The sequence below is a fragment of the Periophthalmus magnuspinnatus genome, chromosome 8, assembly GCF_009829125.3.
Source record: "Periophthalmus magnuspinnatus isolate fPerMag1 chromosome 8, fPerMag1.2.pri, whole genome shotgun sequence".
Classification (NCBI taxonomy): domain Eukaryota; kingdom Metazoa; phylum Chordata; class Actinopteri; order Gobiiformes; family Gobiidae; genus Periophthalmus; species Periophthalmus magnuspinnatus.
Genome location: NC_047133.1, coordinates 16,442,309 through 16,465,690, shown reverse-complemented (window position 1 = coordinate 16,465,690; position 23,382 = coordinate 16,442,309). Strand labels below are relative to the sequence as shown.

At 42.4% G+C, this 23,382-nt stretch overlaps 1 protein-coding gene across 1 annotated transcript in view; it reads left to right on the top strand.

Annotated features, from left to right (window-relative positions):
• Positions 1 to 1,458, top strand: part of cdk12 (cyclin-dependent kinase 12) — a 33,579-nt gene extending 32,121 nt beyond the window's left edge. Inside the window, exon 14 of the mRNA XM_033970453.2 lies at positions 299 to 1,458. Coding sequence (XP_033826344.1) covers positions 299 to 633 — 335 coding nt within the window. The 3' untranslated portion in view covers positions 634 to 1,458. The remainder of the gene's footprint in view (positions 1 to 298) is intronic.
• The last annotated feature ends 21,924 nt before the right edge of the window (positions 1,459 to 23,382 follow it).

Sequence of the window (23,382 nt, the reverse complement as noted above, 5' to 3'; positions counted from 1 at the left end):
TGACATCACAAGGTGGAACAGAGTGTTTTCAGTTTGAGAGAAGAACTCAGGCAGAGTATATGCAGAGTTTGTGTGTTAAACATGTGTGAATGAAACAAAAGACAACTCCAGGTCCGTCTGTGATGAGGAAACAATAACATAGATCATAAAATGCCGTGGTCGTTCCTGTGTGTGTGACTCAGACTTTTAAACCTCATCGTTTGCACAGATCTGTCGCTGCCGTCGTTCACCTCCACAGACCCTGTTAGCAAACGCCATAACCTCATATCTAAACTTTTCTTTCTTCTCTGCTCCTTAGATCCATCCAAAAAGAAAATGGCGCACGATCACCGCCCGCCGTCGCCCCCTCCGCCTCCTCCGCCTCCACCTCCCCCCGCCCTCCCCTCGGAGACGCAGCCGGGCACAGCGACCCCGGACATCAGCCCCGCGGTGGCAGCTGCCCTCCTCCAGCTCATCTCCAGACAGGACCCAGAATCTCAACCCAACGAAGACCCTCCGTCGCTGGGACAACAACCTCCGCCATCGCCCCCCAAGCCCTCCACCGCTTCAGAGGCACCGGCCGCACTTGTTACCACGGCTACGGCCAAGACTGCGCAGTACGCTAAAGACCAGGACCTCCGCTATACCCGCTGACCCGTGAAGTGACTGGGAGAGCGCCCCCTAGCTACATGCAGGTTGATTGACAGGTGAACCAGAAAGCAGGTACCAAGCAGAGATGTATATGATTGTTAAGGGCCTTTACAGGTGCTCACTGCTCCATAGACGTTGTTGGATGGTTACTAAGCGACCACCAATGAACCGAAGGCTAAACCACCCGTACGATTGTCACGCTAACGCAACCTTGTCATGTTAACGTTTTGACAAATTTAGCATTTAAATATAAACTCAAGGGCAGCGTTTGAATCTTAATTTTATAAACGCCAGCTAACTTTAGTGCATTGTGCCTCATTTGTGCCCCCTAGTGGCCCCTGAATCACTTTAACCCATTGAGGAAGAAGTGGGTTAGTTTAGATGGTGCCTATAAGCGTCTCCATCTAGTGAATGAATGATTTTGTTTGCCAGAGGTTGATCCCTATGATAATCTATTCATATTAAACTTGAAAATATTCTCAAAGTATTAACTGTGATGCTGTTCAGCTCTTGTTTCAAATGGAGCTGCTTTCTCATCTCGCTAATTCTTTTCATAAGCTACAGTTACACAAAAAACGGCTTTTCCTAATGCTCTTGAAAGCGGCATCTGTCTCCTCTTGTGCATCTCTGCTCGTTCCTTTTTTTGTGCAATAATTTTCACGCCCAACAAAAAAAACGGTCCATTTTCATACTTAAGTTAATTTTTTTTCTCTGTTGGACAAGAAAACAAAAGAGAAAGACTTTCACGTGTCTGTAAAAATGAAAATATTTTGTATAATGTGTTTTCTTGGTTCAGTTTATTAAAAGAAAGTTATGTGACCGTTTGAACCGTGTGTCTGCTGTTTGTGCGCGCTGTTCCCAGAGCGGCCGCTAGATGTCACTGTGTGCGTCTGTGAGGGCCGGCGCGTGCGGCACCACCAGGTCACGTCACAGAACGTCAAAGCAACGTGAAGACAGCGCGCGAGTTAAACAAGCGGAGCATTAAATATTCAAAACGCAGGTGAATGTAGAACTAAAGATTTAAAAGTGCTGACCAAGAACCAAAACGGACGAAGAAGAAAACATATAGAAATAATTTTAAATATTTAATTTTAACCAGAAAACATATAGAAATAATTTTAAATATTTACTTATAACCAGAAAACATATAGAAATAACTTTAAATATTTAATTATAACCACAAAACATGTAGAAATAACTTTAAATATTTAATTATAACCACAAAACATGTAGAAATAACTTTAAATATTTAATTATAACTGAAAAATGTATAGAAATCATTTAAAATATTTAATTATAAGCAGAAAACATAATCATTTTAGATATTTAATTTGTCCCAATATTTACGTGTAAAAATACAAACCTAAAATTATATGTATATGTATATCTTTACTATAGGCAGCGTAAGATTTTAAGTTTCTTTTTAATAAAATTAAGTGAAACTAACAAGCCAAATTTGTAAGACTTAAAAATATCTGTATTTTTTTCAGTCCTAATTAGAAAAAAACAAAATTAATAGCTCCATTCTCAGTTTACATCTTGTTCGTGAGGTGCCAATTAAAACTGACAGATTATAGAATTTAAATGTGTAAAAGACTGAAATATGAATAGAAATAATGAACATGATGAGGTTTAATATTGTAAAACCTAAAAATGCATAATAATAATAAGAAAAAGAATGAAAATTTAATACAATAATAATAATAATACAAAACCACATAAATAATAACACTATAAATAAACAGACCCATTATGGATGTTGATGCTCATACAGAGGTTTATAATGTTGATTGTTTATCAAATGCATTTACATAATTACATAATTATAGATTTAAAATTAGTGTCTAAATAGAAAGTAATGTAAATGCCGCACCACCCCACCACTGCTCCACCACCACCCTGCCCCACCTCCATCCAACCACCGTGTGTCTATTGTCTTATTGTAAACATTGATTTTATACTTCTCAAATATTGTTTATCCTGTTGTTTGTGTTAATTATTAATTTATATATATATATATATATATATATATATATATATATATATAATTTAGACACCCTTTAAACAGGAGCCTAAACAAAAAATATTGAGTTCTATTTTTTCTATGAACATTTTAATCAAACTTTTTATTTAAAATGTGTGAATTTGATCCTGAAACTTAAAAGCAGAAATAACAGTCTAATAGTGAACATTCCCAGTGTTATGTAAATACAAAAGTGCTTCATCATTCTTATTATTCTGCTCCTCTGTAACTTTACACACAGGTATAAGCTCATGGGACAAGTGAAAAAAAAAAAAAAAAGGTAAAGTACAATTTTATAAAACAGAGTTGTGACCGCGAGTATCATAGCAACCAAAGAGCCAATCTAAAGTGAGGCTGTTGAAGGTAACGCCCCTTCCCGCTCGTACTGCTGGTTTAGCAAAAAGCGGGTGCTTAGCAACACTGTCAATCAAACCTGTTGCTAACGCTAGCGGGAGTGACCTCGGAGAGAGAAGGCGTCTGATTTGTCTGTTATTAATGTTCATATCTTGATTTACAGACACAATAATGAAATAAAAACCCCAGGATCATGTAGAGCGGGTTAATACGAACATTTAAGACCAAAATGACGAGTCTGACAGCAGCAGGTACAGAGAGAGGAGACACAGTTTTTACACAGAAAGTGAATTGGAGCCAGAGTCGATGGAGTCCATTTGGAACGCGGCGGCTAGCATGTTAGCTATGTCCATTTATATAAACAGTCTGTGTACACATGGACAGAAAAAGAAGTTCAGCGAGATGGGAGGGGCCAACCCATGAATACATTTAAAAGCCACAGGAGCCAGAGCAGAGGGGCCCACACAGGAGAAATGTGCTCGTATTTCTTGGCGCCCCCAAGCATCACCCTAGTCCGACTTACAGTGAGTCTAATGATCAGGTGATGAAGTCATGAACGCTCCAGATGAGTGTGGAGAAGTTGTGGCTTTATCTTAAACGCAGCTAGTAAAAGCCTGATTAAATAATGCAATACCAGATATGGTATGGATCACTGTAAAAAAAAAATATATATATATATATATATATATATATAAGATAAATCTAATGCCCCAAATTGTAAAACACTGGAGAGATGTGAAGTTATGATGAAGACAATAAGAACAACTACACCCAAATGCCATCGACTCCATTCATCCAGTTTTGCAGATAGATTTATATTTGGCTGTTTGTCACTGACTCGCTCGAATGTGAAGAATGGGGTTGTGATTTTAAACAGCGCCTTGTTAATATTAATATTTATGACCAAACTATTAACTTGGGTCATAATTTTGTCAGTTTTTGTAACAAATGAATGTATTTTCGCGTGTCCTCGTTCACAAATGAGCTGTCTCGTTTCACTGTCGCCGAGGTCACCAGACTGTAGCTCTACATCACCGTCGCGTTCGGCTCATTTCTGGGTCCTGGACATGGGCCGATGTTCAAAATTTGGCTTCACGATTAGCATGGCCAGAGTAATTGTGATTAACGATTATATCACGATAATTAGTCGTGTTTGAAATAGTTAAAATGTTCTGGATTTGAATCATTAAAATATTATGAATAGGTTCCACATTTAAATGGTTCAAATGTGTTTATATAGAATTTAAACATTTATTACTCTATTTCCTCTTTTTTCTCTGTTCTAATGTTTCCTCGTCACAAACAGTGTCTTTCATTCACATGTTTAACACACAAACTCTGCATATTTAGGTTGAGTTCTTCTCTCAAACTCTATTCCACCTTGTGATGTCATTATGTGGTAATACAGGAAGTGCTCCACTGTGTTTTTAAACTCCATACACCTTCACTAGAATCATTTTGATAATTCCACAACCTGGAATTGTCTATCTCTACTGAACTAAAGGTAAAAGGAGCTGTTAACTTGAAAACTACCACTTCATTACATCACAAGGTGGAACAGAGCATTTTGAGCTTTGAAGATGTTACAGACTAATAATAAAGTGTTACTCAAATATGTGTGAATGAAACAAAACACAACTCCAGGTCTGTTTTTGATGAGGGAACAGCATTAGAACATGGATTAAAGCTACAAGAGTCAGTTTTTGTGATATAGGACCTTTAAAACAACTTCTGCTTCACATAAAAGTAAAAAAAAAAAAAAAAAAAAACACCTAACACAGAACAGAACAATAAAACAACTGTATATGCTGTGTAGCTAGTGTTAAATGCCAGGGAGAAGAGGTGGGTTTTCAGTCTAGCGGATCTATAGTGATCTGGAAGATATCATTAAAAGTAATATGTTTGTTCTGCACATTCTCGACTTCTAAACGCCATTCTCTTTGTTGGCAATTTTCCCAATTAAATACAACGTCCCATGAACGATTATGGTCGACCCTTTCTACCACGAGAAACCATTTATTTTCTCCATTTTCTCCATACTGGGCTCACGTTTGTTTAAAAGACAGTGACGTTTCGCTGGTGGATTTTGTGAAAAAGATGCAATATTCAGATTATTCTGACATTGCAAAACACAACTCCAGGTGTGTTTATGATGAGGAAACGACATTAGAACACAGATCAGAGAATAGTGTAAAACGGGACCTTTTAACTTTTTCATATCTTGCTCCAACCTCTTCCTCTTCCTCACATCCATCTTATTTACGTGTTGACTCAGGCACCACTTGGGCTGATCTCTTTATGAAGAAACTGACAAGCCGACAAGGATCGTAAACCTCAGATTGGCACCGGCAGCCTTTGTGGTTAGCTAGCGCGCTCTTGTATATGTGTGTGTGTTTGGTAGCGTTGGCCCGTCCCGCTCCATCTCCCCGTCTCTTTTTTTGGCAGGAGTTCAGAGCTGCTTAGCCCTCTGGCCCGGGCACAGCTGAGCCCTCGCGGTGGAGAGATGCTTCCAGAAAGGGGCAGAGTGGCAGCATCACCTACCCAAAGCGCCGTGCCAGTCTGGAGCCATGAAACGGGCACGAGTGTAGGTACGAGCCGCCTCTGTGGGTCGGTGCGGCTGTGGTTTTTGAGATTCTAGAGCGTCGTACTTCCAGATGGCAGAACAAGAGACAGTATTCCCTCTTGATTACATTATACTTTTGAAATATCCAAAAGTTAAATTCATAAACGCCGTATCTGTGTATTTCTTTTTATAATTTTTTTGATTATTTATTGCATTAACGCTTTGCTTCTTCCATGGAGACAAGCAGGTCAGATCTATTAAATTCACTAAAATCTGGGGACGAGACCTGAGAACTCGCCGCATTACAACAAAAAACAGCATTTTAGCATTTTGCCCCTCGTCTGCGTTAAATGTGATTGGTCTATAGGATGTTGTGATGTCATCCGAAACCCACCAATCGCCTTCACCCATCGGGACGCCAAATAATAGTGAATGTGCCCGCGGGGAGTTTCGCACGCACGAGAACTAGTGGGCAATGCCAGTGCCAAGTCACAGAGACCTAGACGAATAAATCAGGACTGAAGAGTTGAAAGGAGGGAGAGGAGGGAGCGAGGGAGGAGGAGGAGAGGAGGAACAGGGGGGTGATGGGGGGGTGCGGGGGCCATCAATCAGAGCGGCACCTTATGGGGAGTGCCCATAAACGTGCCACCCTGCCAGTCTGAGGCGCAGACAGAGCGACAGGAGGCAGGAGCATCCAAAATGGACGCTCTCTCAAGATGCCATGGCTTCACACTGACGCGGGTGTGCTCGGGGTGGATTTAGAAACGAGGATTTTCGTGCTGTAGACATGAACAGGCAAAAGTTTGGACACACCCTCTCAGTCTATGTTTATTTTTATTACTTTACATTTTATATACACACAGAAGACATTAAATATATGAAGCAAAATGTATGGGATTATGTAGTAAAGTAAAAAAATAACTGCTCCTCAAAGACTCCTCCATTTTCTTTGTTGAAAAATATTTTGTAGCCGTATTTTTTTACTTTCGTTACTACGTAGTTCCACATATCTTCATATATTTCATGTCTTCTGCGCGTATATAAAATGTAGAAAGTGGCAAAAATCATTGAGATTATAAATGTTTTGCGGTATCACCATAGACTGTTTATATAAATGGACATAGCTAACCTGCTAGCAGCCGGGTTACAAACAGGAAGTGATCATGGGCGCACTTCTGGCTATATCAACTCTTGACATTGGAAAATTGTCGCCCCTCTTTCTATAACTGCTGCTGTCAGACTCGTCATTGTGGTCTTAAATGTTCGTATTAACCAGCTCTACATGATCCTGCCTGGTATTTTTATTTCACTATTGACTCAAGTACTACTAACTCAAGATCTGAACATTTATAACAAACAAATCAGGCACATTCTTTTCCCGAGATCGCTCCCACTAGCGTTAGCAACAGGTTTGATTGACAGTGTTGCTAAGCATACGCTCACTGCTAAAACAGTGGTGCAGACGGGACGGGGCGTTACCTTCAACAGCCTCCCTCTGGATTGGCTCTTTGGTTGCTATGATACTCGCGGTCAGAGTTCCAAATATGGAAATCTGCTCCAAATTAGCTGCTATAACTGTTCTAGACTCGATGAGCTTCATTTGGAGCTGAACACTGTGGGTGACGTCACACTCATTCAGTCCACTTCTACACACAGTCTGTGGTCGTGATGCAGCTAAAACCACGTCATACCGGCTCCATGCTTGGGCACTCGATCAGTGTTCGTGATTCTTGGTGCCACTGCAGGACTTTAATAATGTGGAGAGAAACATTTATAATCACACCTGCTCCTGTTTTTAATGTTTTAAATGGACATATGTGTTTTGTTTGGTTTGTAATTGTTCTGTATTTGAACAGGGCTGGAGCTCCTATTGAGCCCCCCTTATAGAAATTAAGATGGTAAACGGTCAGATTTTTATACAGCACTTTTCCACCTTCAAGGCTCAAAGCGCTTTACACTAAGGAATCACTCACACATTCACACACACACATTCACACACACACGTTCATACACCAGTGTACACAGACACTGGGTGAGGGACGGAGGTCTGGGACGAAATTGAAATTATGCGTGATGATTATCATGGCCAAAATAATTGTGATAAACGATTATATCACGATAATTAATTAGAAAGTTGCTGACGGTTTAAAAATGTTAGAGATATGAGTCATTATAATTTTAATATTATGAATAAGTTGCATGTTTAAAGAGCTGTTATAGTCTTGTACTTTGCCATTAGTAAAAAACACTACGCTTTAGCAGAGAATATTCTGAATGAGCAGGGCCGTCGACTGAAATTTAGGCCTGAGGCAGTAAGCCTCACATGGCCCCCTCTAATAAAAATGAATAGAAAGAGGTTCCAATTCTGGGCCCCTTTGTCCCCCCTGTGAATAAATCTTTTTTTTCTGCAAAAAAGACTTTAAAAAAAGAAAAGAAAGACTTTAAAATCAAAATACAACAAATCAAAATATAAATAATCTTAAAAGTAACATTAAAAGAAACAAGTGCAGAATAAAACCCTTTCCGTCATATCCACAGATAAACAGAACCGTTTGAGCCTGGATTTAAACATTGTCAAAGTAGAGGCCTGTCTCACATCTTCAGGAAGACTGTTCCAGGTTTTAAAATCAAACACTGATTCAACAGGTTTAGTTCTGGTTTGGCCCAGGTTTGGTCCTGGTTTGGTCCTGTCTTAGTCTTGTCTTAGTCTTGTCTTAGTCCTGTCTTTGTCCTGTCTTTGTCCTGTCTTTGTCCTGTCTTTGTCCTGCCTTAGCCCTGTCTTAGCCTTGTCTTAGTCCTGTTTTAGTCCTGTCTTAGTCCTGTCTTAGCCCTGCCTTAGCCTTGTCTTGGTCCTGCCTTAGTCCTGTCTTAGTCCTGTCTTAGTCCTGTCTTAATCCTGTCTTACTCCTGTCTTAATCCTGTCTTAATCCTGTTTTAGCCTTGTCTTAGTCCTGTCTTTGTCCTGTCTTAGTCCTGTTTTAGTCCTGTCTTAGTCCTGTCTTAGCCCTGCCTTAGCCCTGCCTTAGCCTTGTCTTAGTCCTGTCTTAGTCCTGTCTTTGTCCTGTCTTAGTCCTGTCTTAGCCCTGTCTTAGCCCTGTCTTTGTCCTGTCTTTGTCCTGTCTTTGCCCTGTCTTAGCCCTGTCTTAGTCCTGTTTTAGCCCTGCCTTAGCCCTGTCTTACCCCTGTCTTTGCCCTGTCTTTGCCCTGTCTTTGCCCTGTCTTGGTCCTGTCTTATTCCTGTCTTATTCCTGTCTTAGTCCTGTCTTAGCCCTGCCTTAGCTCTGTTTTAGCCCTGTCTTACCCCTGTCTTACCCCTGTCTTAGCCCTGTCTTAGCCCTGTCTTAGTCCTGTCTTAGTCCTGTCTTAGTCCTGTCTTAGTCCTGTCTTAGTCCTGTCTTAGTCCTGTCTTAGTCCTGTCATAGTCCTGGTTTAGTCCCAGTTTAGTCCTCAGAGTGTGAGATGGCTCATGTGGCACATGTCGCAGATGTAAGTGGAAGTGTCTGGGGTGAGGGAAGTCTGGGATCTTAGACTGCTGCCCCCTGCATAAGGGTAAGAGTATTGCATGTATGGATGTCTGTTCTGAGTTTGTTGTTTTGAATTTCGGGAGCTGTTTTCACGATCCAAACGTGTCATTTCCCCTTTTTATTTTCCGCTCACACTTCTGTCCAGGGCCCTCGACGAAACCACTTTGAAAAATCTGCTGTTTATGGCGCCGCTCGGAGCAGTCAATCAAAAGTGAGTCCGCCTGCTCCAAAGTTAGTCAGAACGAGCGCTGACCTTTTAGCCGCTATGCTGGTTTGACGAAGCTAAAACTTGCTGAGCCCCAGAGTTTTTTGGGATTTTAATTTCTCAACAATGTAAAAATCCACTCGCGCCACCTGGCAAACAGCATTTATCATAACGGTGCAATGTTTTAATTTGGCAGAAATCAGCATGCGAGAACGAGACGTGAGTGATGGACACAGAGGAAGGTCACAGACTTATGGAGGAGAACACACTTTCAGTTTTACGATTTTATGAGTCTGAAGTTTTCAAAATAAAATGCATATTTATATAAACTCTCTGCAGGTTTGTGACTGACAAAAACCCAGAATGTGGTTTTAATAATGTCTTAAAAATATACAAAAAAGTCAAGTTTTATTGTTGAGGAAACTTGGTAAAATGGTGTGATATTACCTTAAACGGCCCATATTCCTCTATTCTCTGATCTGTTCTAATGTTGTTTCATCATCACAAACAGACCTGGAGTTGTGTTCTTTCATTTACACATGTTTAACACACAAAACCTGCATATTTAGGCTGAGTTCTTCTCTCAAACTGAAAACACTTTGTTCCACCTTGTGACATCATCATGTGGTAATACAGGAAGTGCTCCACTGTGTTTTTAAACTCCATAAACTTCACTAGAATCATTTGGATCATTTCAGTCCTGGAATTGCTGATCTACTGAACTAAAGGTAAAAGGAGCTTTTAACTTGAAAACTACCACTTCATGACATCACAAGGTGGAACAGAGCATTTTGAGCTTTGGAGATGTAGACACACTAATAATAAAGTGTTACTCAAACATGTGTGAATGAAACAAAACACAACTCCAGGTCTGTTTTTGAGGAGGAAACAGCGTTAAAACATCTTTCTTTCTGTTTGATAAGGTTTGGAATATACGCTGTGATGTTATATTAAAATGGGTAAGGGCAAAGTGTTTCTGCTTTTTTTTTTTTTTTTTTTTACTGAAATGTAATCATTTCATTATTCAGTTTAATTCATGCATTTGGAAAATAATTTGTACAATGAGCCTTCCATATTCATACTTTGCTACATGTTACAGGCCGAATCTCTAATATAATATACATACATACATATATATATACATATATATATATATATATATATATATATATATATATATATATATATATATATATACATACACATCCTGGCCCGGCCCCTTTGTCAAATTTTAGAATGCATTGTGGCCCGTTTGCCCACCCCTGCGACCCTATGGATCATTATGTTATAATTTACACATTTTAAATCACAATATTCATATAAAACCACTTAATAAAAGAAACAAATCCGCTGACCGTGTCCAATGTAAACGTCATCACAACAAAGCGCCGCATGCTGTTGCCGCCCCCTATGGACACCTGCACATCACACTAGAGCAGCACTTTTTTTTTTTCCCACTTGTACCAAAATGATGACGCGACGCTGCTGAATCCTACGAGTATCACCGATTAAGAGAATGAAACTGAAGAAGTGCATACGTACAGGCGTGTCACAGTGGGCGTGTACTGGTGGAGGTTAAACAGGTGTAGATTGAAAATAGTCGATTAAAGATTACTCAAACATGAGTCACTCCAAATACAACTTCAGAGGCTCAATGAGAAGAAACGACTAGAACATGGGTAAACATTAGAACAGTTTGAAGAATAGACCGGCTTTAAACCCCTCCTCTTCTTCCTCCATCTCACACTCCGCTCTCTTCCGACCCACTGCCGTTTGTAAATCTCATGTAAAACGCTACATCAAAACTCCCCAGAAATTATCGATCTTTGTTAATATAGTGGCGCCGTCGTAAAACATGAAAAACACAAGTTAATTATGAATGCTCCTTGTATCGTGCGTCTGATTCTGCTTCTTCATCACATCTCCTCTTCCTCTTCCATCACGCAGGATTTAAAGCTGCCATTTACTTTATGACTCCATTTTTATTTATGTGATATTTGGGGAGTTGATTGACTCTATACCAGCCGTGATATACGCTTTACGGCGGCAAAGGCGTGTTTTATCGTTGCCATAACACCAGCTCCGATTCTCTCCACTTTTATAGTTATAACCTCGTCACGTGACACAGGCAGCCGGCGTTTGAGGCTGGAGACTCCCACAAAGATGCAAATGTGTTGGTGTGTAAACTTGGATTCAGCGAAAAACTTTGGTCATAAAACTCACTCCGCGCTAGAGCTGTCGGCCATCTTTAAGTTCTGACGCCATTAATGCACTTTAAAGGAGCTATGTTACACAAAATGGACTCTCGTGACGGTTTAATCCATGTTCTAATGCTGTTACCTCCTCAAAAACATACCTTAGCACATAAAGCCTGGATATTTAGTTCTTCTCTCTAACTGAAAACACTCTGTTCCAACTTGTGATGTCATCATGTGGTAATACAGGAAGTGCTCCACTGTGTTTTTAAACTCCACACACCTTCAGTAGAATCATTTGGATCATTTCAGCCCTGGAATTTCCAATGTATTGTGTCATCGTAAGTTGTTTGTGATGTTGTGTGTATACATTTTTTAAAAAGGTAGCTGTAAACTAAAAGGTAAAAGGAGCTGTTAACTTGAAAACTACCATTTCATGACATCACAAGGTGGAACAGAGCATTTTGAGCTTTGGAGATGTAGACAGACTAATAATAAAGTGTTACTCAAACATGTGTGAATGAAACAAAACACAACTCCAGGTCTGTTTTTGAGGAGGAAACAGCATTAGAAGATGTTGAGTCAGTTAAAGTCTTTGTTTCATGTTTCATTTTGGAGCTTTTAAAGTTCTCATTTTGTCCTGGTTTGATTTTCTGAGGTTTTAAAGTCCTCACTGGTTTGTTTCTTGGGGTTTTAAAGTTCTCATTTTGTCCTGGTTTGATTCTTGGAGGTTTTAAAGTTCTCATTTCATCCTGGTTTGACTCCTGAGGCTCCCTGAATATAAATGTGTTTGTTGTGACGTGGCTCCTCCTTGTATCTCCTGGGTCACCTCTGGTCTGTCCCTCTTCAGCATTTTTGTCAGAGCGGTCACCACCAGCATCTCTCTCTCTCTCTCTCCATCTCTCACTCTTCTCCTGTTCTTCTGTTTGTATTTTTCTTTTTCTACATTCCTGTCATTTTATCCCTCTCTCCCTCTTTCTCTATCTATATATCTATCCAACTGTCTCTTCCTCTTTGCCTTTATCTGTATCTCTCTCCCTCTCTAGTCTTCTGTTCATCTATCTGTATTCATTTTTTTCTCTCTCTCATTTTATCCCCTATTCACACATCTATCTCTACCTCTCCTCAGTTTTTCTTTCTCTCCCTCTCTCATTCTGCTCTCACTCTCTCCCCTCTCTTTACCTCTATCTGCATCTCTCATTCCCTCTCTGACTATTCCCTATCCCTCTTTCTTTTTTTTCTCTTCCCCATTCTCCCTCTCTCTTTTCATTCCTTCTCTCTCCTCTACACCCCCTCTCTTTTTCCTCCTTTTTATCTACCCTTTCTTTCTCTGTCCCTCTATTCTATTTGTAATAAATTTCCTGTCTGTCTGTCTCTCTATTCTTCTATTTGTATTCATCTCTCTCTTTCTCTCCCTCTCTTGTCTACTATTCTTCTATCTGTATTCATGTTTCTCTCTCTCATTTTATCCCCTTTCCCTGTTTCTCTATTCACACATCTCACTTCTGTTTTCTTACTCTTTCTCATTCCTCATTCTTCTCTCTCTATTCCTCACTCTGTCTACTACCCCCGTCTTTACTTCTGTCTATATCCCTCTTTCCCTCTCTCTGACTCCCCCCCCTTCTCTCTCTCTCTCTCACACACACATTTATATCAACGCTCTCTCTCTTTCTCTCTTTAATGAGACGAGGCAATGCTAGGATGCGAGCAGAGAGTGTGAGAGGAAATGGAGAGAGAGGGAGGGGGACGTCAGGGGGGTGTTGGGAAGGGGGGGCCCTACAGGACCATTTGTGGCGAAGCTCATTTGCGCAGCGACACTTAATTGGCTACAACAATTAATTAATGTGTTGGAAAGTTGGCACAAAAAGTTCATTTAAGAGGGTTTTAATAAGCAATTAGAGCGAACACCGCGGAGAGCAGAGAGACGCAGTGACGGGGGCCGGCCACCAGGAGGAGCTGTGCCAGGTCCCCTGCAGGACGCCACCGACCCGCAGGACCAGACACTGTGACAGGACGGAAACGACATTTGAGTTGGCGCATTTCTCTGATCAAACGCTGCAGTTATTTTGCTGATGTTGCTGTTCTCATTAAAGAACTAAACCTCTGATCTCGTCATACTTTATTTATTTATTTATTCATATTTTACAAACATTTTCTGAAACACCTGAGATTCTGGTCTTAGTTTATCCCTTCAGACCACTATCCATGTTCTAGTTGTTTCTTCTCATTGAGCCTCTGAAGTTGTATTTGGAGTGATTTATGTTTGTGTAATCTTTAATCGACTATTTTGAAGACGCCATTTAGTTGATCTGCCCCCGTTTAACCGCCGGTACACACCCACTGTGACACACCCACTGTGACACACCCACTGTGACACGCCCACTGTGACATACACACTTCCTTCTCCAGTTTTATTTTCTTAATAATAGTCGTAGGATAGCGATAGTCGTAGGATTCGGCAGTGTCACGTAGTCATTATGGTACAACATTTTTTTAAATGTGCTGCTCTATTGTGATGTGCAGGTGTCCATAGGGGGCGCCGACAGCATGCGGCGCTTTGTTGTGATGACGTTTATGGCACCACAGTTTTCTAACGCGGAAGTCCGCAGACTTGTTTCGTTTATGAAGTGGTTTTAGATGAATATTTTGATTTAAAATGTGTAAATTATAACATAATGATCCACAGGGGTCAGAGATGAGAACTATAGAGAGACAAACGCAGTGCGGCTGATTTAAAAGCAGTGCTATCCTTAAATTGCTTACATATCGACCCCGCTGGCCCTCGTCGCCGGCCCCTCCCTCGCCGGCCCCTCCCTCGCTGTACCTCTTGTCCTGGCGCCCGGTGTAAAGTATCGCATGACTAATGAGAGGAGCAGGTTGGAATCCTGGGGAAGATGTCCTTGGAAGACGAATGCGTTTTCAGCAGAATAATTAACTTAATTAACAAATTCACATGCATATTCATCAGCCTATTAATGTCTGCGCCGCACTGCCTGATGAGCAACGCAATAATAACCATTTCATTTGCATATTTGCGTTCACACTCGCCCCTTCTCCCAATAACGAAACCAAAAAAAAGGCAGGAAGAAGAAAGAGAGAAAGAGGAGACACTCGAAAGACACAAGTCAGTGAAGGTTCGCGCCGCGGTTAGCCGTTCACCTGCAGTTCTAATGGCACATGGCTAGCACGGCGTTAGCGCTGATACACTGGCCTCGCTCGGCTAATGGTGTCATCTGTAAAGACGCCATTAAAATGCGATTACAGAGATGGAGCTGTGGGTGTCATACGAGGAGACGCGCCGGGACGTCTCTGTGTTGTCATCGATGTCGTTTGTTTCGAATAAAAGCGCCGTTTGCCAGTTCGCTTTATTTATACAGCGAACTCAGACACTTTCTCATACGTCGCTTAGACACAAAATGAACTAAACTGAAAATGTAATATGTCTGAAGCCTCGCTAAACTAATTTTCATGCTAGCACTCCCATTTTCTGACGGGTAAACGTGGATTCTAGCTTTGTTTTTTCTACCACTAAAAACACCTGTAATTGAAGTAATGCTAGATGGATAGGTTTAATGCCATACACCGCAACATTCTAGTCATGGGGACGAGCAAATGGTGGACCGTCTACCACAAAAGTTACGTAGTGTCGCTTTAAAGACCCTATATTACACAAACTTGACTACTGTGAGCTTTAATCCATGTTCTAACGCTGTTCCCTCCTCAAAACAGACCTGGAGTTGTGTTTTGTTTCGTTGACAAATGTTTGAGTTACACTTTATTATTAGTCTGTAACATCTCCAATGCTCAAAATGCTCTGTTCCACCTTGTGATGTCATGAAGTGGTAGTTTTCAAGTTAACAGCTCCTTTTACCTTTTAGTTTAGTAAAAATTGCCAATTCCAGAGCTGAAATGATCAAGATGATTCTATTGAAGGTGTATGGAATTTAAAAACACAGTGAGCACTTCCTGTATTACCACATGATGACATCACAAGGTGGAACATAGTGTTTTCAGTTTGAGAGAAGAACTCCTGCCTGAATAGAGGCTCCAATTTTGAGGCCTCTTTGACATTTTGGGGCCCGGGACAAGAGACTGCTTTGCCTCCGTCTATCAACCCTGCATCTCGATAAAAACTAACATACAGATAACACGATACACAGGAACAGAACAATAAAACACCCAGATGCCCTGTCTAGTGTTAAATGCCAGGGAGGAGAGGTTGGTTTCTATGGTGATTATAGAACAGAACATGAACCAGAGCAAACAACAAAACAAAAAAGCGATGCTGTGTTCTGTTTTTGCTAATAAGAAAAGAGAGTTTTATTTATCTACCCATCCCTATCATACTTCCCTCTGTCTCTCTCCCTCTCCTTCTCTCCCTCCTTCCTTCCTTCTCTCTCTTCTTCTTCTTCCTGCTGTCTATTCCTCTCAGACTTCCTTCTCCCCTCTCTTCCTTCTTGCACTTTATTTATGTATCTATCCCTCTCAGACTTCCCTCTGTCTCTCCTTCCATCTCCCCGTCTTTCCTTCCCTCTCTCTTCTTCCTGTTTTTGTACTCCTTCCTTTCACACTTTCCTCTCTGTCTCTCTCTCTGTCCATCTCCTTCTCTCTCTCCCACTCCCACTCTCCCTCTCTCTCTTCCTCTCCTTGGCTCTCTCCCTCCCTCTTTTTCCTGTTTATCTATTCATCCCTCTCAGACTTTCCTCCCTCTCTCCCTCTCATTCTCTCGCTCCCTCTCTCCTTGCCCTCCTCTTCTCCTTCTCTCTCCCCTCTCTCTGTCTTTTTCCTGTTTATCTATCCAGAAAAGAGAGAGTTTATTCCAGAGGTGGGAGTTTCAGATGACGAGGCCACGTTCAAATACAACAGACACATGTGGACTGGGAACAGCAAATAACACAGGAGCCATGTTAGCATCTGCGCTATTAGCATCTGCACTAACGTGACCTGGAAATTTTGCAGTTATTAAATATCTGTGTGGCCGAGCAGTTCGACCATAAACATAGCTAACCTGCTAGCCACCGTGTTCCAAACAGGAAGTCATCATGATCGCGCTTCTGCCTCCATCGACTCTGGCTCTAATGAACTTTCTGTGTAAAAACTGTCCCCTCTCTCTGTAACTGCTGCTGTCAGACTCATCATTTTGGTCTTAAATGTTCGTATTAACCCGCTCTACATGATCCTGTTTTTTTTATTTCTCCATTTTGTCTGTAAATCAAGATATGAACATTAATAACAGACAAATCAGGCGCCTTTTTTCCCCAAGGTCACTCTCGCTAGTGTTAGCAACAGGTTTGATTGACAGCGTTGCTAAGCGCCCGCTCCCTGCTAAACCAGTGGTGCGTGTGGGAAGGGGTGTTACATTCAACAGCCTCACTCCAGATTGGCTCTTTGGTTGCTATGATACGCTTGGTTGGAATTCCAAATATGGAACTCTGATCCAAATTGGCCGCTATAACCGCTCTGGCCTCGATGAGCTTCATTTGGGGCTGAAGCTGTGGGTGACGTCACTCAGTCACTTCCTTTGCTGTAGCACAGACACATGCAGTGAGTGACAGGTGAGTTTAACCAATCACAGTGAGACGTGAACTACCAGGAAATAACTGAGGAAATAAATGTAGAGGAATCCACGTTCCATAGAAGTGACAGTGGCTCAGTTGGTTGAGCGTTTGTCCATTGATCCAAAGGTTGGTGGTTCAGATCCTGCTCTCGATAAAAACATTGGTTGAGGGGTAAAAAAAAAAAAAGTTTTGAAAAATATGTGTTTCAAAAATTAACTAAAATCTAGAGTTGGGATCAAAAATCAGCTCTAAGAAAATTAAGATATTAATTTCTACCTGGGTCCAGTTGAATAAGGACAAGGTCTCGATCAGTGAAGTGGTGACGACTGGAAGGGCATCTGACATAAAACCATAAGCCAAACAAACAGTTATTGTGATGAGAGTTTAAAAAAACAAGATCATTTGGGCACTATATCCCATTGCACTTTTCAAACTCAATCTATGTTGCCATGGAAACAGCCAATTAAGTTTCCTCCGATCAAAAATTCAAATTTCAAGATCGAATTTTTGAATATGATTATTCCTGTACCTCCACCTCTTCACTCACTCCCTCTTTTTCTTACTTCCTCTTTCTCTCTTTCACTCACTCTTGCTTTCTCACTCTCTCCCTCACTCTTTTTCTGTCTCTTTCTCCCTCACCCTCCCTTTCCTTCACTCTTCTGCTCTCTCCCTCCCTTTTTCTCTCTCCCTCTCTCTCTATCCCCTCATCGCTCACTCACTCTCTCTCCCTGTCCTTCTCTCCCTCTTTTTCTATCTCCTCTCTCTCCCTCACCCCCTGCTCTCCCTCCCATCTTTTCTCCCTTCCTCTTTCTCCCTCTCTCCCCTCTCTTTCACTCCCTCTCTCATTCTCTCTCTCTTTCTCTCCCTCAACCCCCTCTCCATCCCCTCTCCCTCCTTTTCTCCCTCCCATCTTCCTGTTTATTTATTTATCCCTCTCAGACTTCTCTCTCCTCTCTCACTCCCTCGCTCTCTCCCTCTCTTCTTCCTGTTTATGCACTCATCCCTCTCAGCCATCCATCCCTCTCTCTCCCTCCCTCTCTCTCTCCCTCTCTCCTTCCATCTCTTGTTCATTAATTCCGTGTTTGAAGTCGTGTGTCATGTGACTCACATTTTTACCCCGTGAGCCGTGACTCCGCTGCCTTGCATTTCTTTATTTTGTCGTTTTGATCTCTCCATCATGGCGTCCTTATTAGGAGCGATAAACAAACACGCGGCGTTCTGTCTCTTCCTCAGTGTTTGGGTTTGAGGCTCGTTTATTTTCAGAGCCACGTCACTAAAATCTCGAGTCGTGCAGTTGGACTCGTGGCCTTCCGCGTCAAAGATCTTCTCGCCAATATTGCAAACCTCGCCGAAATCTGCGCCGCGTTCAAACCGGCGGCGGCGTGGGCGTTTTTGACGGAGTATTACCCATAAGTCTGTGTGTTATTGTGCAGCAGCAGCTTGGGTTCAGAGCGCAGCAGTTTAAAAGTACGGGAGACGTGCCAAGTTAGTCCCTGGAGACGCATCCAGAGGAAACGGAGAGAAGAAGAGAATATAAAGCGCTTTTTGCACAAACACAGGCGCCGCTCGCTCACAAAGAAGCTAACGCTATTAGCCTCATCTGACGGGCGACTCGGAGACGTTTTGAACGGATTAGAGACGTGCTTTTCTCGATCATGTGTCACAAACAAATCCAGAGATTGACTCATTTTGGGGTTTTCTCTTTGAGTTTGATAATAACAGTTTTTCTGGTGTTGCGTGTCCAGCAGGGGGCGATACTGGTTTCTGCTGTGGGCAGAAAATACGTCGTTATGGTGATGGGACATGAGACGCACCGATCCAGAGTTTTCAGTCCTGATACCAAAACCGATTTTATAGCTTCACGTAGCTCCCGATATTAACAGATTCTCTCTTTCCCTCACCCCCGCTTTCCTTCACTCTTCCTCTATCTGTCCTTCTCTCTCACTCCTTCCCTCTCACCCTCTCTCTCTCCCATCTCTCACTCTCTCTCGCTCTCTTTCTTCCTCCCCTCTCCTTTTCTCTCTGTCCCTTTTTCTCTCTCTCTGTCTCACTCTCTCTCCTGTCTCTTACCCCCCTTTCTCCTCTCTCTCCCTTACCACCCTTTCCTTCACCCTCCCCCTCTCTCCCTCTCTCTGTCTTCCCCTGTCTCTCACTCTCTCTCTTTCTCCCTCCCAATCTCTCTCCCTCTTTATCTTCTTCTCTCTCACTCCCTCTCTTTTTCCCTCCCTCTTTCACTCTCTCTCTTTCCCCCATCTCTCTCTCACTCTCTTTCTTCCTCCCTCTCTATCTCCTTCTCTCACTACCCCCTCCCTCTTTCTCTCTCCCCTTCCCTCACTCCCTCGCTTTTTCCCTCCCCCCTCTCCCTCTTTCTCTCTCCTCTTCTCTCTTACTCCCTGTCTCCCTCTCTCTCTCCCCTGTGTCCCTCTCTTTCTCCCTCTCTCTTTCTCTTTCTCCTTCTCTCTACCTCACTCCCTCTTGCTCTCCCTCCCTTCTTCTCTCCCTTTCTCCCCCTCCCTCTCTCTTTCTCTCCCTCACTTACTGATACTGATTCTATAGTTTCAAGTAGCGCCCGATTCCTGATATCAACCAATACTGGAGTAGAGAAAACATCATTTATTCACTTAAAACAAAAATGAATAAGAAAACTGATCCAAATGTGTTCTGTAGCTGATATTTCTCTCTCAAGTAACGACAGAACAACTTTGTATTAAAAAAAACAACATTCTGAGTCTTTCTGCTTCGAGTTTGATCTGTAAAAGTCTGTATAAATGATAAATGGACATAGCTAACCTGCTAGCCGCTGCGATCCAAAAAGGAAGTGATCCTGGGGTTTTTATTTTGCTATTGTGGAATAAGGAAAGGGGCGTTACCTTCAACAGCTTCACTCCGGATTGGCTCTTTGGTTGCTATGATACTCGCAGTCTAACACTGTCTGCATTGATTAGCTTCATTTGGAGCTTTTTTCTATGAAGTGACACCAAGATTCTGAGGTTGGTGGACAAAGTCTTTTCAAACATTGATTTATAACCTGTCCAGTTCAGCATTATATATTTGTATGTTCCACAGTCTGGCATTAAACTCATGCACTTTACATTTTTAAAATTTTTTTTAATATGTGGTTTAAAAAAAGAAAAAACCCTGACAAATATGCCTTCTTGCTGTGAGTGCTGCCTCTTCACAGATCTTGCTTGTCTCTGTGGAGATGAATTCTGTAGGTATAATGCCATACTGTGGAACATTCCAGGCAAAGCATAAACAAGAATGAGGAGAGGAGACGAGAGATTAGACAAGAACGAGGAGATGAGAGAGGAGACAAGAACGAGGAGATGAGAGAGGAGACGAGGATGAGGAGACGAGAACGAAGAGACGAGTATGAGGAGACGGGAGAGGAGTCGAGAGAGGAGCCAAAACAAGGAGAAGAGAACAAGAACAAAAGAGAGGAGACGAGAACGAAGAGATGAGAGAGGAGATGAGAACGAGGAGACGAGAGAGGAGATGAGAACGAAGAGATGAAAGAGGAGACAAGAGAAGAGACGAGAACGAAGAGATGAGAGAGGAGACGAGAACGAAGAGATGAGAGAGGAGACGAGAATGAGGAGAAAAGAGGAGACAAGAACAAAGAGAGGAGAGGAGATGAGAACGAGGAGACGAAAACGAGAATGAGGAGAAGAGAGGACACAAGAATGAAGAGACGAGAATAAGGAGATGAGAACAAGGAGACAAGAGAAAAGAGGAGATGAGAGAAGAGACGAGAATAAGGAGATGAGAGAGGGGACGAGAACGAGGAGACGAAAGAAGAGACGAGAGCGGACATGTACGTCACAGTGGGCGTGTCACAGTGGGCGTGTCACAGTGGTCATGCACCGGTGGAGGTTAAACGGGGGGTAGATCAACAAAATGGCGTCTTGAAAATAGTCGATTAACGATTACTCAAACATGAATCACTCCAGATAAAACTTGGGAGGCTCAATGAGAAGAAACGACATGAACATGGATAAAGATCTGAACAATCTGAATCGCTCTAGTTTAAACATGTTTTGTCTTCGTGCGTCCAGCCTCCACCATTGTCTTCTTCATATGTATCACATGAGGCCGACGTCCAAAACCCCCCACTGAGCTTTAAATCTCACTGAACGCCATATCTGCTCCATACTTCAGGTCCATATGTGCTCCTTCTCCCCGCGCCTCCTCCCTGCGCCTCCTCTCACCCCTGTGTCCTGTGTCTGTCTGCTGCACACAGAACTAACACCCCAATGTCACCTCCCACTCCAAGCATCACACCTCTGCCCCCTACTGGGCCAACCCTGTCACAGCACCCGAGCTCTCCACCTCCTCCTCCTCCTCCCTCTGCTCTCTTGTTCATTGGCGTTAGACGAACTGGGCACAGACACAATCATTTTATATTGTTTCAGTTGTTCATGTCTATAGCCACAGATGCATCGCTTAAGGATTAAAAATACACTTTAAAGGGCCAATTTTATGCTATTTTCTTAGTCCGTCCGCATCTCCAAAGCTCAAAATGCTCTGTTCCACCTTGTGATGTCATGAAGTGGTCGTTTTCAACAGCTCCTTTTACCTTTAGTTCAGTAGAGATCAAGCGCTCAAACGGGGGAATAAGTGTCTTGCCCAAGGACACAAAGACAGCACAAACTCGTGAATGTCGAGGTCCTCTGACTGTTTCCACATGGTTCTCATTTCTGCAGTCTATAGAGGCATCTCTGAGGGCCGCACGCTCTCAAGGATCCTTAGGCCTCGAGTTCAGTCCTCCTCAGTCGTCCCTCTCTCCGTCTCTCACCACCGCGTCCCCCTCGTTCGCCCCTTGCTCGCCCCTCGCTTGGCCACTCGGATTGAGACACAGCGTTAGTTGGTGTCAGGAGTAAATTAGGGGTTAGATCTGTTTTCTAATCAGAGCACAAGCATCGTGTTAGAGGAATTAGGCCGACAGCTGCTGGGACGCTCTCTCTCTCTCTCCTCTCTCTCTCCTCTGTCCCCTCTCTGTCCGTCTCCTCTCTCTCCTTCTCTTGTTCTCCTCCCTCATTTTCCCTCTCCTTTCTCCTTCTCTTGCTCTCCTCCCTCTCTCTCTCATGTCTCGCTCTCCTCCCTTTCTCTCCTTCTCTTTCTTTCCTCCCTCTCTCTCTCCTCTCCTTGCTCTCTCCTCTTCTCTTCCTCTCCTCCCTCTCTCCTCTCTCTCCTTCTCTTGCTTTCCTACCTCTCTCTCTCTTCTCTCTCCCCTTCTTTTGCTCTCCTCTCTCCCCTTCTCTTGCTCTCCTCCCTCTCTCCTTCTCTCCTCCCTCTCTCTCCTCTCTGTCTCTCACACATTCCAACTCTTTCTCAACCCTCCTCTCTATTCTCTCCCTCCTTTCACCTCCCTCTCCCTCTCTCCATCTCTCCCTCCCTCTCCGCTCTATCTCATCCCGCTCTCATCATGCACTCTTTCCCTCTCTCTTCCTGTCTCACTCTTTCTGTTTCCTTGTCCCTATGCCCCATCTCAATCTTTGTCACTCTCATTTCTCCTCTCTTTCCTCCTGTATTCCCTTTTTTTGTCTCTCCTCGCTGACCTCTGTGCCACTACTTTCTCTCTCCTTCTATTGTCTTTCTCTTTCTCTCCCTCTCTCCCTCTATTCTCTCTCTCTCAGATCTCAGCTCAGGGACCATCTCTTTGCCATGGCCACCTGTCACCATGACTGCTGTTCATGTGTGTGTGAAAACAGAACACACACATATAGACACGCACACACACACACACACACACACACACACACACACACGAGTGCAGTGCATCACATAAACTGTATAAACAAAGCAGTGTTTTTATACATACTTTTTTATAAATTACTTTTTTAACATTGTATAAATACTAAATGTTGTCACGTGTTCTAATCTAAACAGTTTTTGACACAACTCTCAGATTATATCCCAGAAATAAGAATAAATTTACGTTTTCATCTTTGTAAATCTGAGTTGTTGACGTGACGTTGATCTGTGCACAGTCCGTTCAGGGGAAGGGCATCTGGCATCTTCTGGATTTGTATGTAAATATCGTTAGCATGTTAGCATATAGTTCAACTCCGCTGCCTTTAAAGCTGCACTGTGTGGCTCTTGTTTTGCCTAGAAAGTTACACAATGTGACATTAACCCTGTGTATAACCAGACTAAGTTACGGATCAGATCTGAGTTTCTTCATGTTTTTTGTTTTTTTTTCTAGAAACTAAACATAAATTTGAGTTTTCTAATGTGTTTGAACTACTGCATCAGAACGAGTATGAAACCACCACAGTAAAGAAACAGCAGCTTTTATGTTGGAAATGACTTTATATAAAAAATCTTTGC